A 19,071-nucleotide genomic window follows, 5' to 3' on the forward strand; every position below is an offset into this window, starting at 1 on the left:
TATGTGTAACTGATGTGATTCTGCAATCTGTGTATGGGGTGAAGGTGGGAGTTCATAACCCACTTGAATCAAAGTGTGGAATATGATATGTCAAGAAATTTGTAATGTTTTGAACAACCCACAATAAAAAATTAAAAATAAAAAAAAAGATGCTGAACATTGTTAGTTTTTAGGGAAATGCAAATCAAAGCCACAATGAAATACTACTTCACAACTATTAGAATGACTATGATCAAAAAAGATTATATATAAATTTTGGAAGAGAGCTGGAGAAATTGGAACCCTCATATGTTTCTGGTAGGATTGTAACACAGTACAGCCACTTTAGAAAACAGTTTGGTGGTTTCTCAAAATGTTAAACATAGAGGTACCATGTAACTAATTCCACTCCTACGTATTTACCGAAAAGTATTGAAACCTATGTTCACAAAAATTTTGTATTAATGTTCATAGCAGCCTAACATAGGAAAAAACTGAAATGTTCACAGCTAATAAATGGAGAAACAAAATATGATGTATCCATACAGTGACATATTATTTAGCACTTATATATTATTTAGCAGTAAAAAGAAATGAAACACTGATACACTGCAACATAGATGGAATCTCAAAAACATTTTGGTAAGTAAAATAAGCTATTCACCAAAAACCCTTCATGGTACATGATGTCATTTATATGAAATATCCAGAATATCCTTTTAAAAAGATGGATTCCTGGTTACCAGGCATTGTGGGGAGGGAGAGATAGCAGTACTAAGAAATACTGTAGGTATTGGTTGTACTGGGGTGATGAAAATATTCTAAGATTAGATAGAGTTGATAATTGCATTAACTGTTAATTAGAATTTTTAAAGATTCCTTCATATTTACATATTAATAGTTTGTTTTAACTGATGGTAGTAGTCTGTCATATAGATGTACCACTTTATTCATCAACTCTTGAAAGACATCTGGATTTCTTTGAGGTTTTTTTAAATGATTATAAACAAAACAGTTATAAACATCCAAGTATGGCTTTTGTGTGAATAAGAGTTATCAATTCATGTGAGTAAATAACTATTAATTAGAATTTTTATATTTTATTATAAATATGTGTTTAGCTTTATGTGAAACTGCTAGTTTTCTTTGCACCAGCAAAGTACAAGAATCTATTTCTCTTCATTCTCACCAGCACTTATTATTGGGAGGGAGCTTTTTTGCTTTGTTTTTTGTTTACTTGTTTATTTTAATTTTAGTCATTCTAATAGATATGTAGTAGCATCTCATACTGTTCATAGTTTGCATTTTTCTAGTGAACATCTTTTCATATTCTATTTACCATACACCTAGTTCTTTGGTGAAATGTCTGTGCAGATCTTTTGCCCATTTTAACCCATTTTGTCCCATTATCCCAGATATAGACCACTTATAAAAACTTAAATTGAGAAACAAATATACTACTTAGTAACTTTGAAATAATTGTTTTAGATCTCTATTCAAATAGATGAATGATAAGAACATTTTTAAAAAAGCATTTCCATGTGTGTGTGTGTGTGTGTGTGTGTATGAAAAAATGAAGGATATATAAGCTCTAGATTTTGAGTTCCAACCTATTATAATGCATCTGTGTCAATTTTGTTAAATATTTACAGAGTTGAAAACTTGGGACTTAATGGGCTAAATGGATTGTTTGCTTTATTATAATTGAATCTTAAGAGTTATTAAAGTATCCTGGCTATGATTCTTTTTTTCAAATATATACTGAAATTATTTTCTACCAGTCAATGACTTTTAATCCTTGCACAGTAACTTTTACAAAGCAAAAAGATTTTAATTTGGATAAAATCCACTTTATAATTTTTTTCTTTTGCAGATCAAGCTTTTAGTATATTATCCAAACACTTTTTGTAAAATCTAAGACAACATGTATGCTTTCTTTGTGTTTTCTTCCAGAAGTTTTGCAGTTTAGCTTTCTGTGTTTAGGTAAATGGTTTATTTTTGCATGAAGTATTAGGGTATATGTAAGTTTTACTTTTTTACATATGGATATCCAATTTATTGAGCTCCAATATTTGAAAAGTCTATCCTTTTTCCATTGAATCACCTTTTCACTATTGCCAAAAGTCATCTGACTATATGCTTTAGTCTATTTCTGTATACTATACTGGTTTGTGGTTTTTGTGCTTATATTCATGAGGAACATTGATTTACAGTATTCTTGTAATCTTATTACATTGCTTTAGTATCAGGGTAATGCTGCCTCATAAAATGAGTTGGGAACTATTCCCTCTTGGTTTCTAGAAGATATTGTATAGAATTAGTATTATTAGTAAGAAATGGGGGTGTCCTGCCCTTTTTATACATTTTAGAATGTCTTTGTTCTCAGCCCTCCTTCTTCTCTTATCTTGCCATTCCCTCTCCCTCTCCACATCTGTGTATGTGTCTAAAAGGTGAAGGTGGAGTGATCCAAGGGTGGAATGAAGCTGTACCGGGTAGAGGTAGGAGAAGACCAGCCCAGGAAGCATTAATGAACAACTCCCTGCAGTGAGAAACAATTCCTGGGGCAGATTACCTTAGCAACAGATTGGAAGTGGGGAAGGGAGTTGGAGATGTCAGCATTTGATTTTCTTTCCTTTCCACTCAGACCCTATTTTCCCAGTTGGACCAAATTATTTATTATCTACATTGACTGTCTTTTTGTCCCCCAGCATTGGTGTCTCTGAGAATGTTTGTTTTCCAGCTTCCAGTTATCATTGACTTGAGGAACCCAACTTTGAAGCCTAGACATTGGACAGCTATTGAACAAACCGTTGATGCCTCCCTGGTGGATACTGAAATTCCATTAACCTTGGAGAGGCTCTCCGAATTGCATGTGTTTGATTTTGGCCAAGAAATCCAGGACATATCTGGACAGGCTTCTGGAGAAGCTTCCTTGGAAATAATTCTTAAAAAGGTAATTCTGGAAAATACATATTTATTCTTAAAATCAGAGAATTAAAGGTTTTCAGACTCAACATAAATATCACCAATTTTTTATTATCTAAGTGGATTTTTTACCATTGCAGTTTGTACCCTCTTATTATCAGCATCCCTTTATTCTCTTCTTACATTTATTATGTATTATTAATTATCATTATTATTAATATTATCTCTGTAAGTTCCCTCTTTCTGTCTCACCTGTCTCCCAACAGAAACTTGATGGCAATAAGATTTGAAATGTGCATTCTTTTATAGGAAACCCATATACCAAGGAACATCTGTTAGATGTTTAGAGAAAAATACATTATTTGCCAAACTACCAAAGAAAACTGTGTTAAATATTTCAAACAGCTTTACTACTTACAACACTATCTCCTTGCCCTTAAATGCATGCAAATCTTCCAGTTGCCTACATAAAAGAATATTTTTAATTTAAAGCATAAGATGAAAGGCAATGCATATTGAATTACCATGAGTTATTTTTATGTGTCAACATTAATCAAATAAAAGTAAGCAAATCAATGTCATCACCTTACCAAGAAGACATGTTTAAGAATTTTAGGGGCAGTAAGCGGGAAAATAGGATAATTATAGAGTTTTTTCTTATTCTTATTTCACATCCACTGATTGAGTACCTAAACATAAATGAATTTAGATTTTCCAAAATCTTGTGTTATTTCTAAGGTGGAAGACTCTTGGAAAACAACTGAATTTGTTGTTCTGCCTCATCGTGACACTAAAGATGTATTTATCCTGGGAGGCACAGATGACATACAGGTGGGTAACTGGGTTGTTAAAATTTATGGTAAAGATCCTGATCATACTTCCAAAATTTTTTTATGATATACTGAGATGAGTTGATGAAACATAAGTGAAGGAAAAATCAAATTTGGAAACAAGATATGAATATGAATAATTGACTTGAATACTTATACACGAAATATTTATCTAGGAAATGAAAGTGACATATATATTTAAGAGTTACAGTACTTGTAGTTGATAGCACCATAAAAACAAAGAGATCAGTTATGGCTGAAGTGATCATAGAATTCTTCATACATCAGCCAAGAAAAGCCAGACCTCAACAGTGGCAGCTGAGAAATACCAAAGAGAATAAAGGGTATTTCGAAATGTTTCAATGAAGCAAATAAACATAAATGAGCACAATAAGAGTTCACCTTAATTTGCTGATATAAGGAGTAGGTGGTCATGCTGTATGAATCACAAAATAAGATAAATCTAACCCATGGTTGAAATATGTTTAGTCACTTGAAATATAAAGGCACATTTGTTTGGCAAAGGAATTTGGGTCATATAGCCCAAATTAAAAGGCTAAGCCCTAGTCTAAGGAGGTATCCAGGCCAAAATTGGAAATACAATGACTTTTTCCAGGTGTAGGTTGGAAGAGCAAGACTAGACATTACTTTGGGCAATAGATAGAAGAGCAAATTCAAAATAAAGGGCATTTGGTATGTGGCCAAGTAATGCCAACTGATGGGGTTTCTGCTTCCAGAAGTTTATGATTAAAACAAACAATTAAATCTTCCAGATTAATAGACACATCTTTTTAAGTCCACATGTTCTGTGAGAATATTGTTGTGTAAAGGGGAACAGTAGGGAGGAAGGTAACAGGAAAACTATCTAGACCTTCAGAACTTGATATGAATTTTAATTTCATCTTACTTGAGATAGTTGAAGGAAAATGTTAACTATTGAACAGAAGAAAGCTGATTTTACAAATATAATGTATGATGAGCAATGAAGGTATGCTTGTGTGACTAAATTATATAAAGAAGGTGCCATTTACTGAGCAGTAAGCAGGGAAAAAAAGTGTTGAACCCAATAAAATGCCATTAATAATTATAAGAACTGCAGAGATTTGGTAGTCAAAAGTCCCTGCATGATAGAGTTGTTGCCAGAGTGAAGGGAATAAGCAGAGAAAATAGATGGGTAGAAAGTAGTTAAAGCTACAACTGTTTGTTCCCAAAGTTGGCCTTTAAATGGACTCTTGGGATTGAACATCTGAAATATCACTGAAAGCACAAATGCATGGTATTGCATGTATTTTCTCCACTTTTTCTTAAAGGTCCTTCTTGATGACAGCACTATCAATATTGCAACCATTGCCTCATCACGTTATGTAGGTCCCCTTAAGGCACGAGTGGATGATTGGCAAAAACAACTTGCTTTGTTTAATCAAACATTGGTAAGTAAGAGAGTAATTTCAATACAGAGCCTCCAAGAACTGGAGAGCCATAAGGCCCTTAGAAATGTTTGTTTCACTATTTAAATACTATATAATTTAGAAATGTATGATTTAATTTTTGATATTATTATATCTGGAATGTAAGGAAAATACACATGTATTGAGCTCTTTACATAATTATGCAGCTTGTATTGTTATTTTTCCATGAAACGAAATATCACAAACTTAAGCAAGGTACATTTATTGATAGTGTAAAACAATATATATTTATTATCTAAGTTTCTATGGTCCAAGAGTTCAGACATGGTTGTACTGGGCCTGTTCAGGGTCTCACAAGGCTGTTATAAAAAATGCGAGCCAGACAGGATTCTCACCAAAGGTTCATCTGGGGAAGGATCCACTTCCAGGCTCCCTTACTTCAAGAAATTATTTCCTTGCAACTCTGGAAATAAAGGCTTCAATATCTTACTGGATCTCATATGGAGGTCATCCTCAGCTCCTAGATGTTACTCAGTTTTTCTTTGGGTAGATTTCTGCAACATGGCCACTTACTTCATCAGTCTAGCAAGGAAAAGAAAATCTCCTGGCAAGATAGCTGCTTCATTGTTATTAAGCACAAATGTAATCATGCACATCCTGTTGCCTTTGCCACATTCTGTATGGGTAGAAGCAAGTCATAGGTGTACCACACTCAAGAGGGGAGGATCCCACAAGGGCCTGAGTGCCATATCCTGGTCCACCTTAAGCACCTTGGAACAACAACCTTATGTTTTCTGGAAGAATATTTATTGTTGCTTGAAGCCCCTTGGAATGCTTCCTTGTGGCACACTCCTCTTTTTTATTGTACCTCAACTTATCCCCAAACAAGACAAGAACTCATTCATACCAATCTCACTTTCTTCCTATCTACTTTCTTCTCTTTTACACATCAGATGTTTAGCTTGATTTAATTATGTTTAAGTTTTCTACATATTCTAATATGAAAAGTTTTATGTGAAATAATAAGATCAGTAATTGGAAAAATGTAACTTATTCCAGGATAGATAGATAGATTTTTTTTGCAGTGCTAGAAATCAAACTCAGAGCCTCACACATACTAGTCAAGCACTCTAATACTGAGCTACTCCCCTAGCCTTCTCACCTTTATTTCAAAGGAAACTTTTCAGAAAACCATCCTCTTCAATGAATACTACACAGCTGACCCAGGTCCAGCCTCTGCACTGATGATGAGCCTTATGAAGGGACTACAGACCAAAGTCAAAGGGCATATTTTCACAGAGGGTTCTTAAAAGAAGCCTGTACTGAATAGTGGGGACCCTCAGAGAATTCATTGTCTGGAAAGTATGAGACCATAGAAAAACCAGGTTGAAACACATATAGGTGTAACTCCCATCTCTAGAGTGAGAAGTAAGAAACTCTCTAATAGATGTTGGGCCCACACTTGCAATGGCAGGAGACCTTAAGGACAGGTAAAGTCTATAGACTTTGATTTCTGACCCTGCATTTCTGGTTTCTTTTATTTTTATTTTTTTCCTTTTATTCATTTACTTATATGTGGTGCTGAGAATCAAATCCAATGCCTCACATCAATGCTAGGAAAGTGCTCTACCACTGAACCACAACCCTAGCCCTCATAAGTTCCTTTTTTTATTTATATATAACAGCAGAATGCATTACAATTCTTACTACATATATAGAGCACAATTTTTCATATCTCTGCTTGTATATATACTATATTCACACCAATTTGTGTCTTCATATATGTATTTTGGATAACAATGATTATCATATTCAACCATCATTAATTAACCATGCCCCCTCCCTTCCCCCCCACCCCTCTGCCCTATCCAGAGTTCGTCTATTCCTCCCATGCTCACTCTCCCTATCCCACTATGAATCAGCCTCCTTATATCAAAGAAAACATTGGGCATTTGGTTTTTTTGGGATTGGTTAACTTCACTTAGCATTATCTTCTTTAACTCCATCCATTTACCTACAAATGCCATGATTTTGTTCTCTTTTATTGCTGAGTAATATTCCATTGTGTATATATGCCACATTTTTTAATCTATTCATCTATTGAAGGGCATCTAGGAGTTCCACAATTTAGCTATTGTGATTTGTGCTGATATAAACATTGATGTGGCTGTGTCCCTGTAGTATGCTGTTTTTAAGACCTTTGGGTATAGACCGAGGAGAGGGACAGCTGGGTCAAGGGGGGTTCCATTCCCAGTTTTCCAAGGAATCTCCATACTGATTTCCATATTGGCTGTACCAATTAGCAGTCCTACCAGCAGTATATGAGTGTACTTTTTTCCCCCATTCTTGCCAACAATTATTGTTGTTTGAATGCATAATAGCTGCCATTCTGACTGGAGTGAGATGAAATGTTTGAGTGGTTTTGATTTGCATTTCTCATGAAATTCAACTAGAAAATAAGAGACTCAGAATAGCTAAAGCAATCCTTATCAGGAAGAGTGAAGCAGGTGGCATCACTATACCAGACCTTAAACTATACTACAGAGCAATAGTAACAAAAACAGCATGGTGTTGGCACCAAAACAGACTGGTAGACCAATGGTACAGAATAGAGGACACAGAGACTAACCCACAAATTTACAATTAGGCTATATTAGACAAAGGTGCCAAGAACATGCATTGGAGAAAAGATAGCCTCTTCAACAAATAGTGCTGGGAAAACTGGGAATCCATATGCAACAAAATGAAATTAAACCCCTCTCTCTCACCATGCACAAAAGTTAACTCAAAATGGATCAAGGACTTAGGAATACAACCAGAGACCCTGCGTCTAATAGAAGAAAAAGTAGGCCCTAATCTCCATCATGTGGGATTAGGCCCCAACTTCCTTAATAAGACTCCTGTGGCACAAAAATTGAAACCAAGAATCAATAAATGGGATGGACTCAAACTAAAAAGTTTCTTCTCAGCAAAAGAAACAATCTGTGAGGTGAATAGAGAGGATAACCTACATCTTGGGAGCAAATCTTTATCCCTCACTTATCAGATAGAGCACTAATCACTAGTGTATATAAAGAACTCAAAAAAATAGACACACACACAAAAAAAAAACCCCACAAATAACCCAATCAATCAATGGGCCAAGGACCTGAGGAGACACTTCAGAAAATGATGTATAATCAATCAACACATATTTGAAAAAATGTTCTGGTTTCTTTTATTAACAATAGTTTTCTCTAAAAGGAGATACAATGCATGATTTTCTTCATTCTCCTAGACTTTTATACTTCCCACATGTTTTGTTATGAGCAGGTTTTATGATTTTTTCCTTTCTTAAAAAAATGCAAAGGGCTGGGGCTCAGTGGTAGAGCACTTGCCTCATACACAAGAGGCCTTGGGTTCGATACCCAGTACCACATAAAAATAAAAAAATAAAAATAAAGATATTGTGTCCATCTACAACTAAAACACAAATTTTTAAAAATGCAAAGAAAAGCTTCATGATTTAGAAAGAAAAAAAAACCCAAGCACAATATTGCACACCTATAGTCACACCTACTCAGGAAGCTAAGGAAGCAGGAGGATTACAGACTTGAGGCCAGCCTCAGCAACACAGTGAAACCCTAATCCAAAACAAATTTTTTCATGGTAACCCAGGGTAAATTTGGAATAGTCACTAAACTTGCCACTTTCCCAACCCTTCATGTTAATTAAGTAAGGATCTCATCTCCCCCTAGCTTGTTTCTTCCAGGCATTTAATCATGCTGCAGACTCATTGTAACACTAATCAATGGACAGTGGGGTGAAATCAGGTGGAGGTGAGTCTTGGACCCTTTAAGAAAATTTCATTTCAAAGTACATGGAAGGAACCATGAATCCTCAGGAGAAAAGATATAGTAATTCCCCATTTGATAAGGTTTTTAAAATATTTTTTTAGTTGTAGATGTACACAATATATTTATTTATTTATCTTTATGTGGTGATGAGGATCCAACCCAGTGCCTCACACATGCTAGGCAAGCACTCTACCACTGAGCCACAATCCCAGCCCCACCATGTGGTAGTTTTTAATGTAACTGAATATCTTATATTTGAAAGTTAAATTTTGATAGAGCCCATATTTTTCTCCTAGGAAGAATGGCTTACCTGCCAAAGAAACTGGCTCTACCTAGAAAGTATTTTTAATGCTCCAGATATTCAGAGGCAATTGCCTGCAGAGGCCAAGATGTTCCTTCAAGTGGATAAATCATGGAAAGAAATCATGAGGAAAGTGAACCGGCTGCCTAATGCTCTTCGAGCTTCTACTCAACCTGGTATAAAACAAATTTTTAAACACAAGTAAAAAGATTTTGCAATCATCTAAAATGTTTGTCATCTATAAGAATTTAATAGTATATGGTACTTTTAACACTTCATGGAACACTGTACCTTTTATTATTATCATCTCTCAGCTTAATGTGTAATGTTGGAAAATAAGTATTTACTTCTCTTTTTTCTATTTTTATAATTTGAGGATGTTGACACAGGGTATCAATAATGTTTCTACCTCACATTTTTTTTAACAATTTTGACTTTTTTTACAGTTTCACAATGTCAACAAGACATATATTTATATTCAGTTGACTTACTGTATCAAAGTTTCCCACAGACATAAGCACAAAAATTTCCACACCTTATTTTTATTTTATTTTATTTTTATTTTTATTTTTTTTAAATATTTTTTTTTAGTTATACATGGGCACAATATCTTTATTTTGTTTATTTTTATGTGGTGCTGAGGATCGAACCCAGTGCTTCACATGTGTGAGCCAAGTGCTCTACCACTGAGCTACAGCCCCAGCCCCACACCTTATTTTTAATTCATTAATTAATACTAGTTAAAAATATTACCACTTACTGCAATTCTAGACTCAAAGTTGAAATGTTTTAATAAATTCTGTTCTCTGGGTATGAAACCAATCTTTCTGGGTGCATATACATGGTAATACTACTCTTTAGACCAAAGTCTCATCAAACCTGCTTATCATATAGCAAATGGCAACACATAGACTATCTTGGTGAATATTCCCAGACAACTTCCCTGCCAAGCAAGGGAAGGTTGTTGGATTGTGCTCTCTTTCCAAAAAATCTTATATAAGAAACAAACAGAAAGAAAAACCTATATGGAAAGATGGAACCAAGGATTAGTAATGAAGAAATAGTGTTCCATTGCTCCAGTTTTGTCCTTTAAAGATAGCAGAGGATACAGAGGATAGTAAAAGTAAGAAAGTGACAGAGAATGGGGAGGTTCTTGAGACTGGCTTTATTTGGAAAATGAAGGAGAAGGCAAATACCTGGCTTTTGTTTGTGTTCTCCCAGACTTCTAAAAATCGAAGCCAACTATATTTCAAATATATTTGTTAATATATGGCAAATATTAAAATTAATGTTGTTATTAAAAGTAATGTTAAATTCTTAGCCAATTCCACACTTTTATTAGTCCATTCTTCTATCAAGTAAAGCTAAGGTTTTTAAAATTTGAGTATTATATTTTACTTTCATTTAAAGTCATAGTCTCTATTTAAATACAATTTTGACAATACTATTTTTTTTCAATGAACAGGACTTCTGGAAACTTTTCAAAACAATAATGCATTACTTGACCAAATTCAGAAGTGTCTAGAGGCCTATTTAGAATCCAAAAGAGTTATCTTTCCAAGGTAAGTTTATAAGGCAACCTAAGGCATTTTTTAATAGTTTTCCAGCAGAGAGAGAAGCAAGAAAGATTTGTGACAATGAAAATCCAGCTTGTATTTTGATTGGGAGTGTAAGTCTGAAGAATAAGTTATCAATATTTGGTAAAGATTTAAGTGGATAAGTGCTGGAAGGATTCTTTTTATTCCAAACCAATTTTTATTTAAGTTGTTGTAAAAGCATTACAAGCATTGTTTTTAAATAGCATTATAAAGAAATCAATCAGAGAAATAAAATCAGCAAGGCATACTGGAATTAAGGAAACTCAGATTAGCTATACAAGACAATCAAATACTTTTGGATAAATTAAACATAATATAGAAAATGTATTACTAAAGACAAATTTAGAAGAATATTTCATTATTTAGAGCAGGGATCAGTCTTTCTTTTTAAATAAAAGGCCACCGAGTAAATATTTAAAGATTTGCAGGCCATACAGTTTGTTGCAAATACTCAACTCCCCTATTGTAGCCCAAAAGAAGCCATACAAAGTATATCTGCATGTCAGTGTGACAAAAGATCTTTATTGACAACAACAGATGGCAGGCCTGATTTGTCATGTGGGCTATAACTTACCAAACCCTTATTCTATAAGTTTACATTTTTTAAACCCGTCTTGCTGATAATGACAATGAAACATACACAAAATAGTTTTCTTTGCACAAGTATAGCCTTTATATAGTTGTAAATGGTTAATTGGCAAAATAATATTCTGTGACTTTCAACATAGCACATGCTTCAGGGACCAGCATATGCTTTTGAATCATAATGATTACCCACTATACATTAATAGAACCAAATAAGGTTCCTGAAAACACTCATTCACCTATTGAACAAATAATGTATAGAATAGTAGGTATGTGTGAGTTACTAGGCAAGATGGATTCTAGGGAGAAGAAATAATATATCTTCACCCTAGGAGCTCAAATGCTAGTAATACAGATGTTAATAAATCAGTATCATAACAAAAGCTAGCAATTTTATAATATTTTATGAAAAATATCTATGTCAATTCTAGGTATTTGAACTGCATCATCACTAATATTTATAGAAAATTTATTAAGAGAAATGTGGTTTCCCCATGAATCCAGATCTAGTATAAATAAAGGTCCAGGAAATTAGTGGATTAGAAGAGATGTGCCTAAGTAATTTATCTTCTATATCTGCCTAAGGCTTAGCTTCAATTTCAAGTTATATTTTAAAGATTCTCTTGAATACAGATTTTACTTCTTGTCAAATGATGAACTTCTGGAAATCTTGGCCCAGACACGAAATCCACAGGCTGTTCAGCCTCACTTAAGGAAATGCTTTGACTCCATTTCAAGGCTTGAATTTGCTCTCATGCCTCCTGCTGAAGGAAGAATTCCTAATATTGACGGAGAGCCGGAAAAGGTTTACACTAATGATATCTTAGCGATGCTGTCACCAGAGGGAGAAAGGGTGAGGTGCTTTTGTTTATAAATCCTCAAAGATAAATTGTTACTCTCCCAGTGCTGGGGTAGATATCTGCACATTCTCATTCTAAGCATGCCAGGTGCTCTACGAGCTCAGTGGTTTCAAGGATAACCAAGAAAAAAACCTTTGTTCTGACAGAACTCAAACTCTAATGGAGAAATTATCAAACAATTAAAAATCACACAGAAAATGCTGTAACAGAGACATGTGCTCTGTTCTTAGAAACAAAGTGGAGAAAACAGGAAACATGTCTTACCCAACTCTCCACAAGAGGCAAAATAGTAGATTAGTTTAGAGTGCCAGTTCTTTGCCAGGCCACCTAGATTTAAGACACCATTTAATCACCTATATAAAGTGAGGATTAGTACCTGATTAGTGGCGTGATAACTTTCAGGTATTACTTTATATGAATTTTACTGGGTACTTAAAGCAATACCCAGTGAGCATTGTGTGTTAGTTACTAGTAGTAGCATCTCCAGTGCATTTCACAGCACCTAGAATATGGTGAACACTAAGAGAATGAATGTATTGGCCGACTGTGAGGAATCAAGCAAGTGCCATGCATGTACACACACACACACACACACACACATATACAGTAAAAAAAAAAAAAAGGTGATAAGTATCTGTTGTATGGTCACAAAAGTGAAAAGCATTATAGACAGAAGAACTATGCAAAGAAATGCCAAGGAATTAGGTTCAGTTGGAGCATAATAGTGTATCTGTAGGAGGAGTGGGACCCCATAAACATTTATTTTTATCCTGAATTGAACTTCTTGCAAAAGATTTTGCTCATGGTGCAGAAGAAGAAAAAGGGTAGGATTAAGGATAGAGTCTTGGGGAAACATGAAATTTAAAGGGAGGTTAGAAGAACAGATGAAGGTGTCCAAAACAAGCAAATATTTAGGTCATTTGAAGTCTAAGAAATAAACATGAGACGTACTAAAGAGTGTCAATTGGACCTTTCAGTTGGGAGGACATGGGTAACTTTAATGAGAACAGGTTTAGAGGAAACGTTGGGAATAAAAATCTGATGATAAGTACAAAAATGGAAATAATTGAAGAAATTCATGTAGCACGTATATATTCCTCTTATAAGGAGTTGGCTCCAAGAGTAAACAGTAAAACAGTGCAGTATTTATATGTTGGAGGAGGATGATGGGATGGCAATAGAAAATTCTAGTATTTGTTTTCAGCTTTCAGTATTTATATAACTTAGGGATCTGTTATAGAAATAAAGAAGATTTGTGTAGCTTACAAGTCCTACCTGAACCATTATATCATTGCTCTGATTACCTTCTAGGTTGGCTTGGGAAAAGGCCTCAAGGCTCGAGGCAATGTGGAGGAATGGCTTGGTAAAGTGGAAGAGGCCATGTTCACATCTCTGCGGCGCCTGAGCAAAGCTGCCATTGCTGATTATCAGGGGAAACCAAGGACACAATGGGTGGTGGCAGGCCACCCTTCTCAAGTAACACAAGCAAACTGGTTAAATTTCCATTTCTGGATTCTTCTTTGGTGAGATACATCAAAATTAATGAGGATGTTTGTTTTTGTTTTCTTTTCTCTGCCCCCACCCCTCAGATTATCCTGACAATTTCTCAAATTATGTGGTGCCGTGATTTGACTGAATGTCTGGAAACAGAAGACAGCAATCACATAGAGGCCCTAGAAGCTTTTGAAACAGTAAATTTCGAGGTGAGATTTTTAACAGAGTGACATGGAATATGTTCACATGAGGTACAGTTTCAGTGGTTTTTATTTGAATGGTTTGTATACATTTGTTTTATTTTTCAGCAATTCTAATGCTCTGACACAACTTTTCAAAGCTTTGAGATTCTTACTAAAATTGTGCATGTTCCACTATTCTTAGGGACATTACCTTTATGTTTGTTTAGTATTCATATGAGTACTTAAAAAATAGAAGAAAAACAGTTCAAGAGGAAAACATCAGTTCTCATGATTTGCAGCTTTTAAGGAATAACTGTGCTTAGAAGGTCTATCTTCTTTAAAACATTTTTAAGTACACAATACAATATTGTTAACAATAGCATAATGCTGTATAACGGATCCCTAGAACCTAGTCATCTTGCGTAACTGAAACTTTATAAAGCAACTTCCTATTTTTCCATTTCCCCATCCCTTGGCAACCACAATTGTACTCTGTTTCTATGGGTCTGCCTATTTAAGATACCTTATATAAGTGGAATCATTCATTATTTTTCTCTCTGTGACTGGCTCATTTCACTTAGCTTAATGTCTAAAAGACATTAAGACATTCATCCAAATTATTGCATATGATTTCCTTCTTTTTAAGGCTGAATGATATTCTGTTGTATATTTATGCCACATTTCCTTTATCTATTCATCAGTTACTGGACTTTTAGATTGTTTCTACATCTCGGCTATTGTGAACATTGATGCTATTAACATAGAACTAAGATACCTCCTCAAGATCCTGATTTCAGTTCTTTTTTATATGTGTCCAGAAGCGGGATTGCTGAGTCATATAGCAATTCTATGTTAAATTTCTTTGGAAAACTTCTATGTTATTTTCCACAGTGGCTGCATCATTCCTATGTTCTCTTATCTACACATTCTTGCCAACACTTGTTGTCCTTTTATTTTATTTTTATTTTTTAAATATCTATTTATTTATTTATTTATTAGTTGTTGGTGGACACAACATCCTTATTTTATTTTTATGTGGTGCTGAGGATCGAACCCAGTGCCCCGTGCATGCCAGGCGAGCACACTACCGCTTGAGCCACATCCCCAGCCCCTCCTTTTATTTTTGATAGTAGTCATCCTACCAGTTTTGAAGTAATATTACATGTTGCTTTTGATTGTCATTTTCCTGAGGATTAGTGATGATATTGAGCTTCTTAAAAAATTTGTTCTAATTAGTTATACATGATAGTAGACTGCATTTTGATACATCATACATAGATGCAGAATAACTTCTCATTCTTCTGATTGTATATGATGTAGAGATATACTGGTCACATAATCATATATGCACATAGAACACTCATACATTGCTGGTGGGATTGTAAATTAGTGCAGCCAATCTGGAAAGCAGTATGGAGATTCCTTAGTAATTTGGAATGGAACCACCATTTGACCCACCTGTCCCACTCCTCCATCTATACCCAAAGGACTTAAAAACAGCATACTACAGTGACACAGCCATATCAATGTTTATAGCAGCACAACTCACAATAGCTAAACTGTGGAACCAACCTAGATGCCCTTCAATAGATGAATGGATAAAGAAACCATGCACATATACACAATTGAATATTACTCAGAATTAAAAGAGAATAAAATTATGGCATTTGCAGGTAAATGGATGGAGTTGGAGAATATCATGCCAATCCCCCAAACCAGGGGCCAAATGTTTTCTCTGATAAGTGGATGCTAATCCATAATGTTGGGGGGGAGGGTACATGGAATTAGTGGAGGATCTTTGGATGGGGCCAAGGGGAAGGGAGGGAGGAGGCATGGGTGTAGGAAAGATGGTGTAATGAGACTGACATCATTACCCTACGTACATGTATGATTGCACGAATGGTACTTCACATACTTCATGTACAACAAGAGAAGTGAAAAATTGTGCTCTGTTTGTATATAAATGAATTGAAGAGCTTTATACTACCATGTATAACTGATTAGAACTAATAAAAATGTCATAGAAAACAAAAAAAATCATAGGGTAATAATATCTAATTCATTTTACTATCATTCCTACCCTCATAACCCTTCCCTCCTTCATTCCCCTCTTCCTAATACAAAGTACCTCTATTCTTCCCTAGCTGCCACCTTTATTGTAAATCAGCATCTGCATATCAAAGAAAACATTTGGCCTTTGGTTCTTATGGATTGACTTATTTCACTTAGCATACTAGTCTTCAGTTCTATCCATTTACTGGCAGACGCCATAATTTCATTCTTCTTTTTGTTTTGTTTTAGTTTTACTTGCAGAGGTAGTTTATTATAAGCAAAACAGATGGTTGGCTCTTGATTACACCTGCATATACTATCATCAGGAAAATATTTATGGTCCAGTTAATCTTGCCTAGGCCTAAAGTAGCTGTGGTTCAATCACTCAGCAAATAGAGTGGGTCGACATGGTGGGTAATTTCGCCAATACTGCTGCTGAGACACAGGAGCAAGCTGCTCCTGTGTGACTTTCACAGTCCTGGACACTGAAAGGTGCCCTTGAATCACCATTTGCAGGATGGGAATTGACAAGAGAGTTCCAAGGGCTATTGCCCTTTTCTTCAACGTCCATCTGCACACCTAGAAAGGAGGGTGGATTTTGCCTTAACCAAACAAACGTTTCTTTTTTTGCCATTATACATGAGCTCTCTTATTATTATTATTTTGCATTACAATTCTTAATACACCTTTATACCACAATTTATCATATCTCTGTATATAAGGTATGTTGACACCAAATTCACATCTTCATACATGTATTTTGTATAACGATAAGGGTCTCCTTCCACCATCCATACTATTACCCTTCTCCCTCCTTTTCCCTCCCACCCCTCTTCCCTATCTAGAGGTAATCTTCCTCCCATGCTCTCCCTCCCTACCTCATTTTGAGTCATCCCTCTTATATCAGAGAAGACATTTGTTTTTGGGGGATTGGCTAACTTCACTTAGCATAATCTGCTCTAATGCCATCCATATCCCTGCAAAAGCCATGATCTTATTCTTTTTTAGTGCTGAGTAATATTCCATTGTGTATAAATGCCACATTTTTTTATCCATTCATCCATTGAAGGACATCTAGGTTGGCTCCACAGTTTAGCTATTGTGAATTGTGCTGCTATAAACATTGATGTGGCTGTGTCCCTGTAGTCTGCTGTTTTGAAGACCTTTGGGTATAGACCGAGGAGAGGGACAGCTGGGTCAAATGGTGGTTCCATTCCCAGCTTTCCAAGGAATCTCCATACTGCTTTCCAAATTGGCTGTACTAATTTGCAGTCCCACCATCAGTGTATGAGTATACCTTTTTCCCCACATCCTCACCAGCACTTGTTGTTGTTTGTCTTCATAATGGCTGCCATTCTTACTGGAGTGATAATGGTATCTTAGGGTGGTTTTAATTTGCATTTCTCTGATTGCTAGAGATGATGAGCATTTTTTTGTATATTTGTTGATTGATTGTATATCCTCTTCTGAGAAGTGTCTGTTCAGGTCCTTGGCTCATTTATTGATTGGATTATTTGTTTTTTGGTGCTTATCTTGTTGAGTTCTTTATATACCCTAGAGATTAGAGCTCTATCTGATGTGTGAGGGGTAAAAATTTATTCCCAGGATGTAGGCTCCCTATTCACCTCACATATTATTTCTTTTGCTGAGAAAAAACTTTTTAGTTTGAATCCATCCCATTTGTTGATTCTTGGTTTTAATTCTTGTGCTATAGGTGTCTTATTAACAAAGTTGGGGCCTAATCCCACGTGATGGAGATTAGGTCCTATTTTTTCTTCTATTAGACTCAGGGTCTCTGGTTTAATTCCTAGATCCTTGATCCATTTTGAGTTAACTTTTGTGCATGGTGAGAGATAGGGATTCAATTTAATTTTGTTGCATCTGGATTTCCAGTTTTCCCAGCAACATTTGTTGAAGAGGCTATCCTTTCTCCAGTGTATGCTTTTGGCACCTTTGTCTAAAATAAGGTAGTTGTAATTTTGTGGGTTAGTCCTTTGTCCTCTATACTGTAACAATTGGTCTACCAGCCTGTTTTGGTGCCACTACCATGCTGTTTTTGTTCCTATTGCTCTGTAGTATAGTTTAAGGTCTGGTATAGCGATACCACCTGTTTCACTCTTCCTACTTAGAATTGCTTTAACTATTCTGGGTCTCTTGTTTTTCCAGATAAATGTCATGATTGCTTTTTCTATTTCTATGAGTAATGCCACTGGGATTTTGATTGGAATTGCATTGAACCTGTATAGTGCTTTTGGTAATATGGTTATTTTAATAATATTAATTCTGCCTATCCATGAGCAAGGTAGATCTTTCCATCTTCTAAGGTCTTCTTCTATTTCTCTCTTTAGGGTTCTATAGTTTTCATTGTATAGATCTTTCATCTCTCTTGTTAAGTTGATTCCCAAGTATTTTTTTTTGAGGATATTGTGAATGGGGTAGTTTTCCTCATTTCCTTTTCAGAGGATTTGTCACTGATATACAGAAATGCTTTTGATTTATGGGTGTTGATTTTATATCCTGCCACTTTGCTGAATTCATTTACTAGTTCTAGAAGTTTCTTGGTAGAGTTTTTTGGGTCTTCTAGGTCTAGAATCATATCATCAGCAAATAGTGCTAGTTTAAGTTCTTCTTTTCCTATAGTTTATTCCTTTAATTTCTTTCATTTTGTCTAATTGCTCTGGCCAGTGCTTAAAGAACAATGTTGAATAGAAGTGGTGAGAGAGGACATCCCTGTCTTGTTCCAGATTTTAGAGGGAATGCCTTCAGTTTTTATCCATTTAGAATGATGGTGCCCTGAGGCTTAGCATAAATAGCTTTTACCATGTTGAGGTAAGTTCTTGTTATCCCTAGTTTTTCTAGTGTTTTGAACATAAAGGGGTGCTGTATTTTGTCAAATGCTTTTTCTGTGTCTATCGAGATGATCATATGGTTCTTATCTTTAAGTCTATTGATATGATGAATTACATTTATTGATTTCCATGTGTTGAGCCAACCTTGAATCTCGGGGATGAATCCCACTT

At 35.2% G+C, this 19,071-nt stretch overlaps 1 protein-coding gene across 21 annotated transcripts in view; it reads left to right on the plus strand.

The window, feature by feature from the left end:
- Dnah6 (dynein axonemal heavy chain 6) overlaps positions 1 to 19,071 on the plus strand; it is a 284,182-nt gene that overhangs the window by 86,721 nt on the left and 178,390 nt on the right. For 20 of the 21 annotated variants that reach the window (XR_007342085.1, XR_007342086.1, XR_007342087.1 and 17 more), the window contains 8 exons: positions 2,720 to 2,932; positions 3,643 to 3,735; positions 5,045 to 5,164; positions 9,276 to 9,456; positions 10,746 to 10,842; positions 12,097 to 12,316; positions 13,635 to 13,799; positions 13,913 to 14,026. Coding sequence is in view for 18 of the 21 variants with exons in the window: in XM_015499875.2 (XP_015355361.1) it covers positions 2,720 to 2,932; positions 3,643 to 3,735; positions 5,045 to 5,164; positions 9,276 to 9,456; positions 10,746 to 10,842; positions 12,097 to 12,316; positions 13,635 to 13,799; positions 13,913 to 14,026 (1,203 nt within the window). In the remaining 3 variants the exon portion in view is untranslated. The remainder of the gene's footprint in view (positions 1 to 2,719; positions 2,933 to 3,642; positions 3,736 to 5,044; positions 5,165 to 9,275; positions 9,457 to 10,745; positions 10,843 to 12,096; positions 12,317 to 13,634; positions 13,800 to 13,912; positions 14,027 to 19,071) is intronic. The other variant, XM_048787435.1, reaches the window with a different exon arrangement.

The sequence above is a fragment of the Marmota marmota genome, unplaced genomic scaffold (genome assembly GCF_001458135.2).
Source record: "Marmota marmota marmota unplaced genomic scaffold, marMar, whole genome shotgun sequence".
Classification (NCBI taxonomy): domain Eukaryota; kingdom Metazoa; phylum Chordata; class Mammalia; order Rodentia; family Sciuridae; genus Marmota; species Marmota marmota.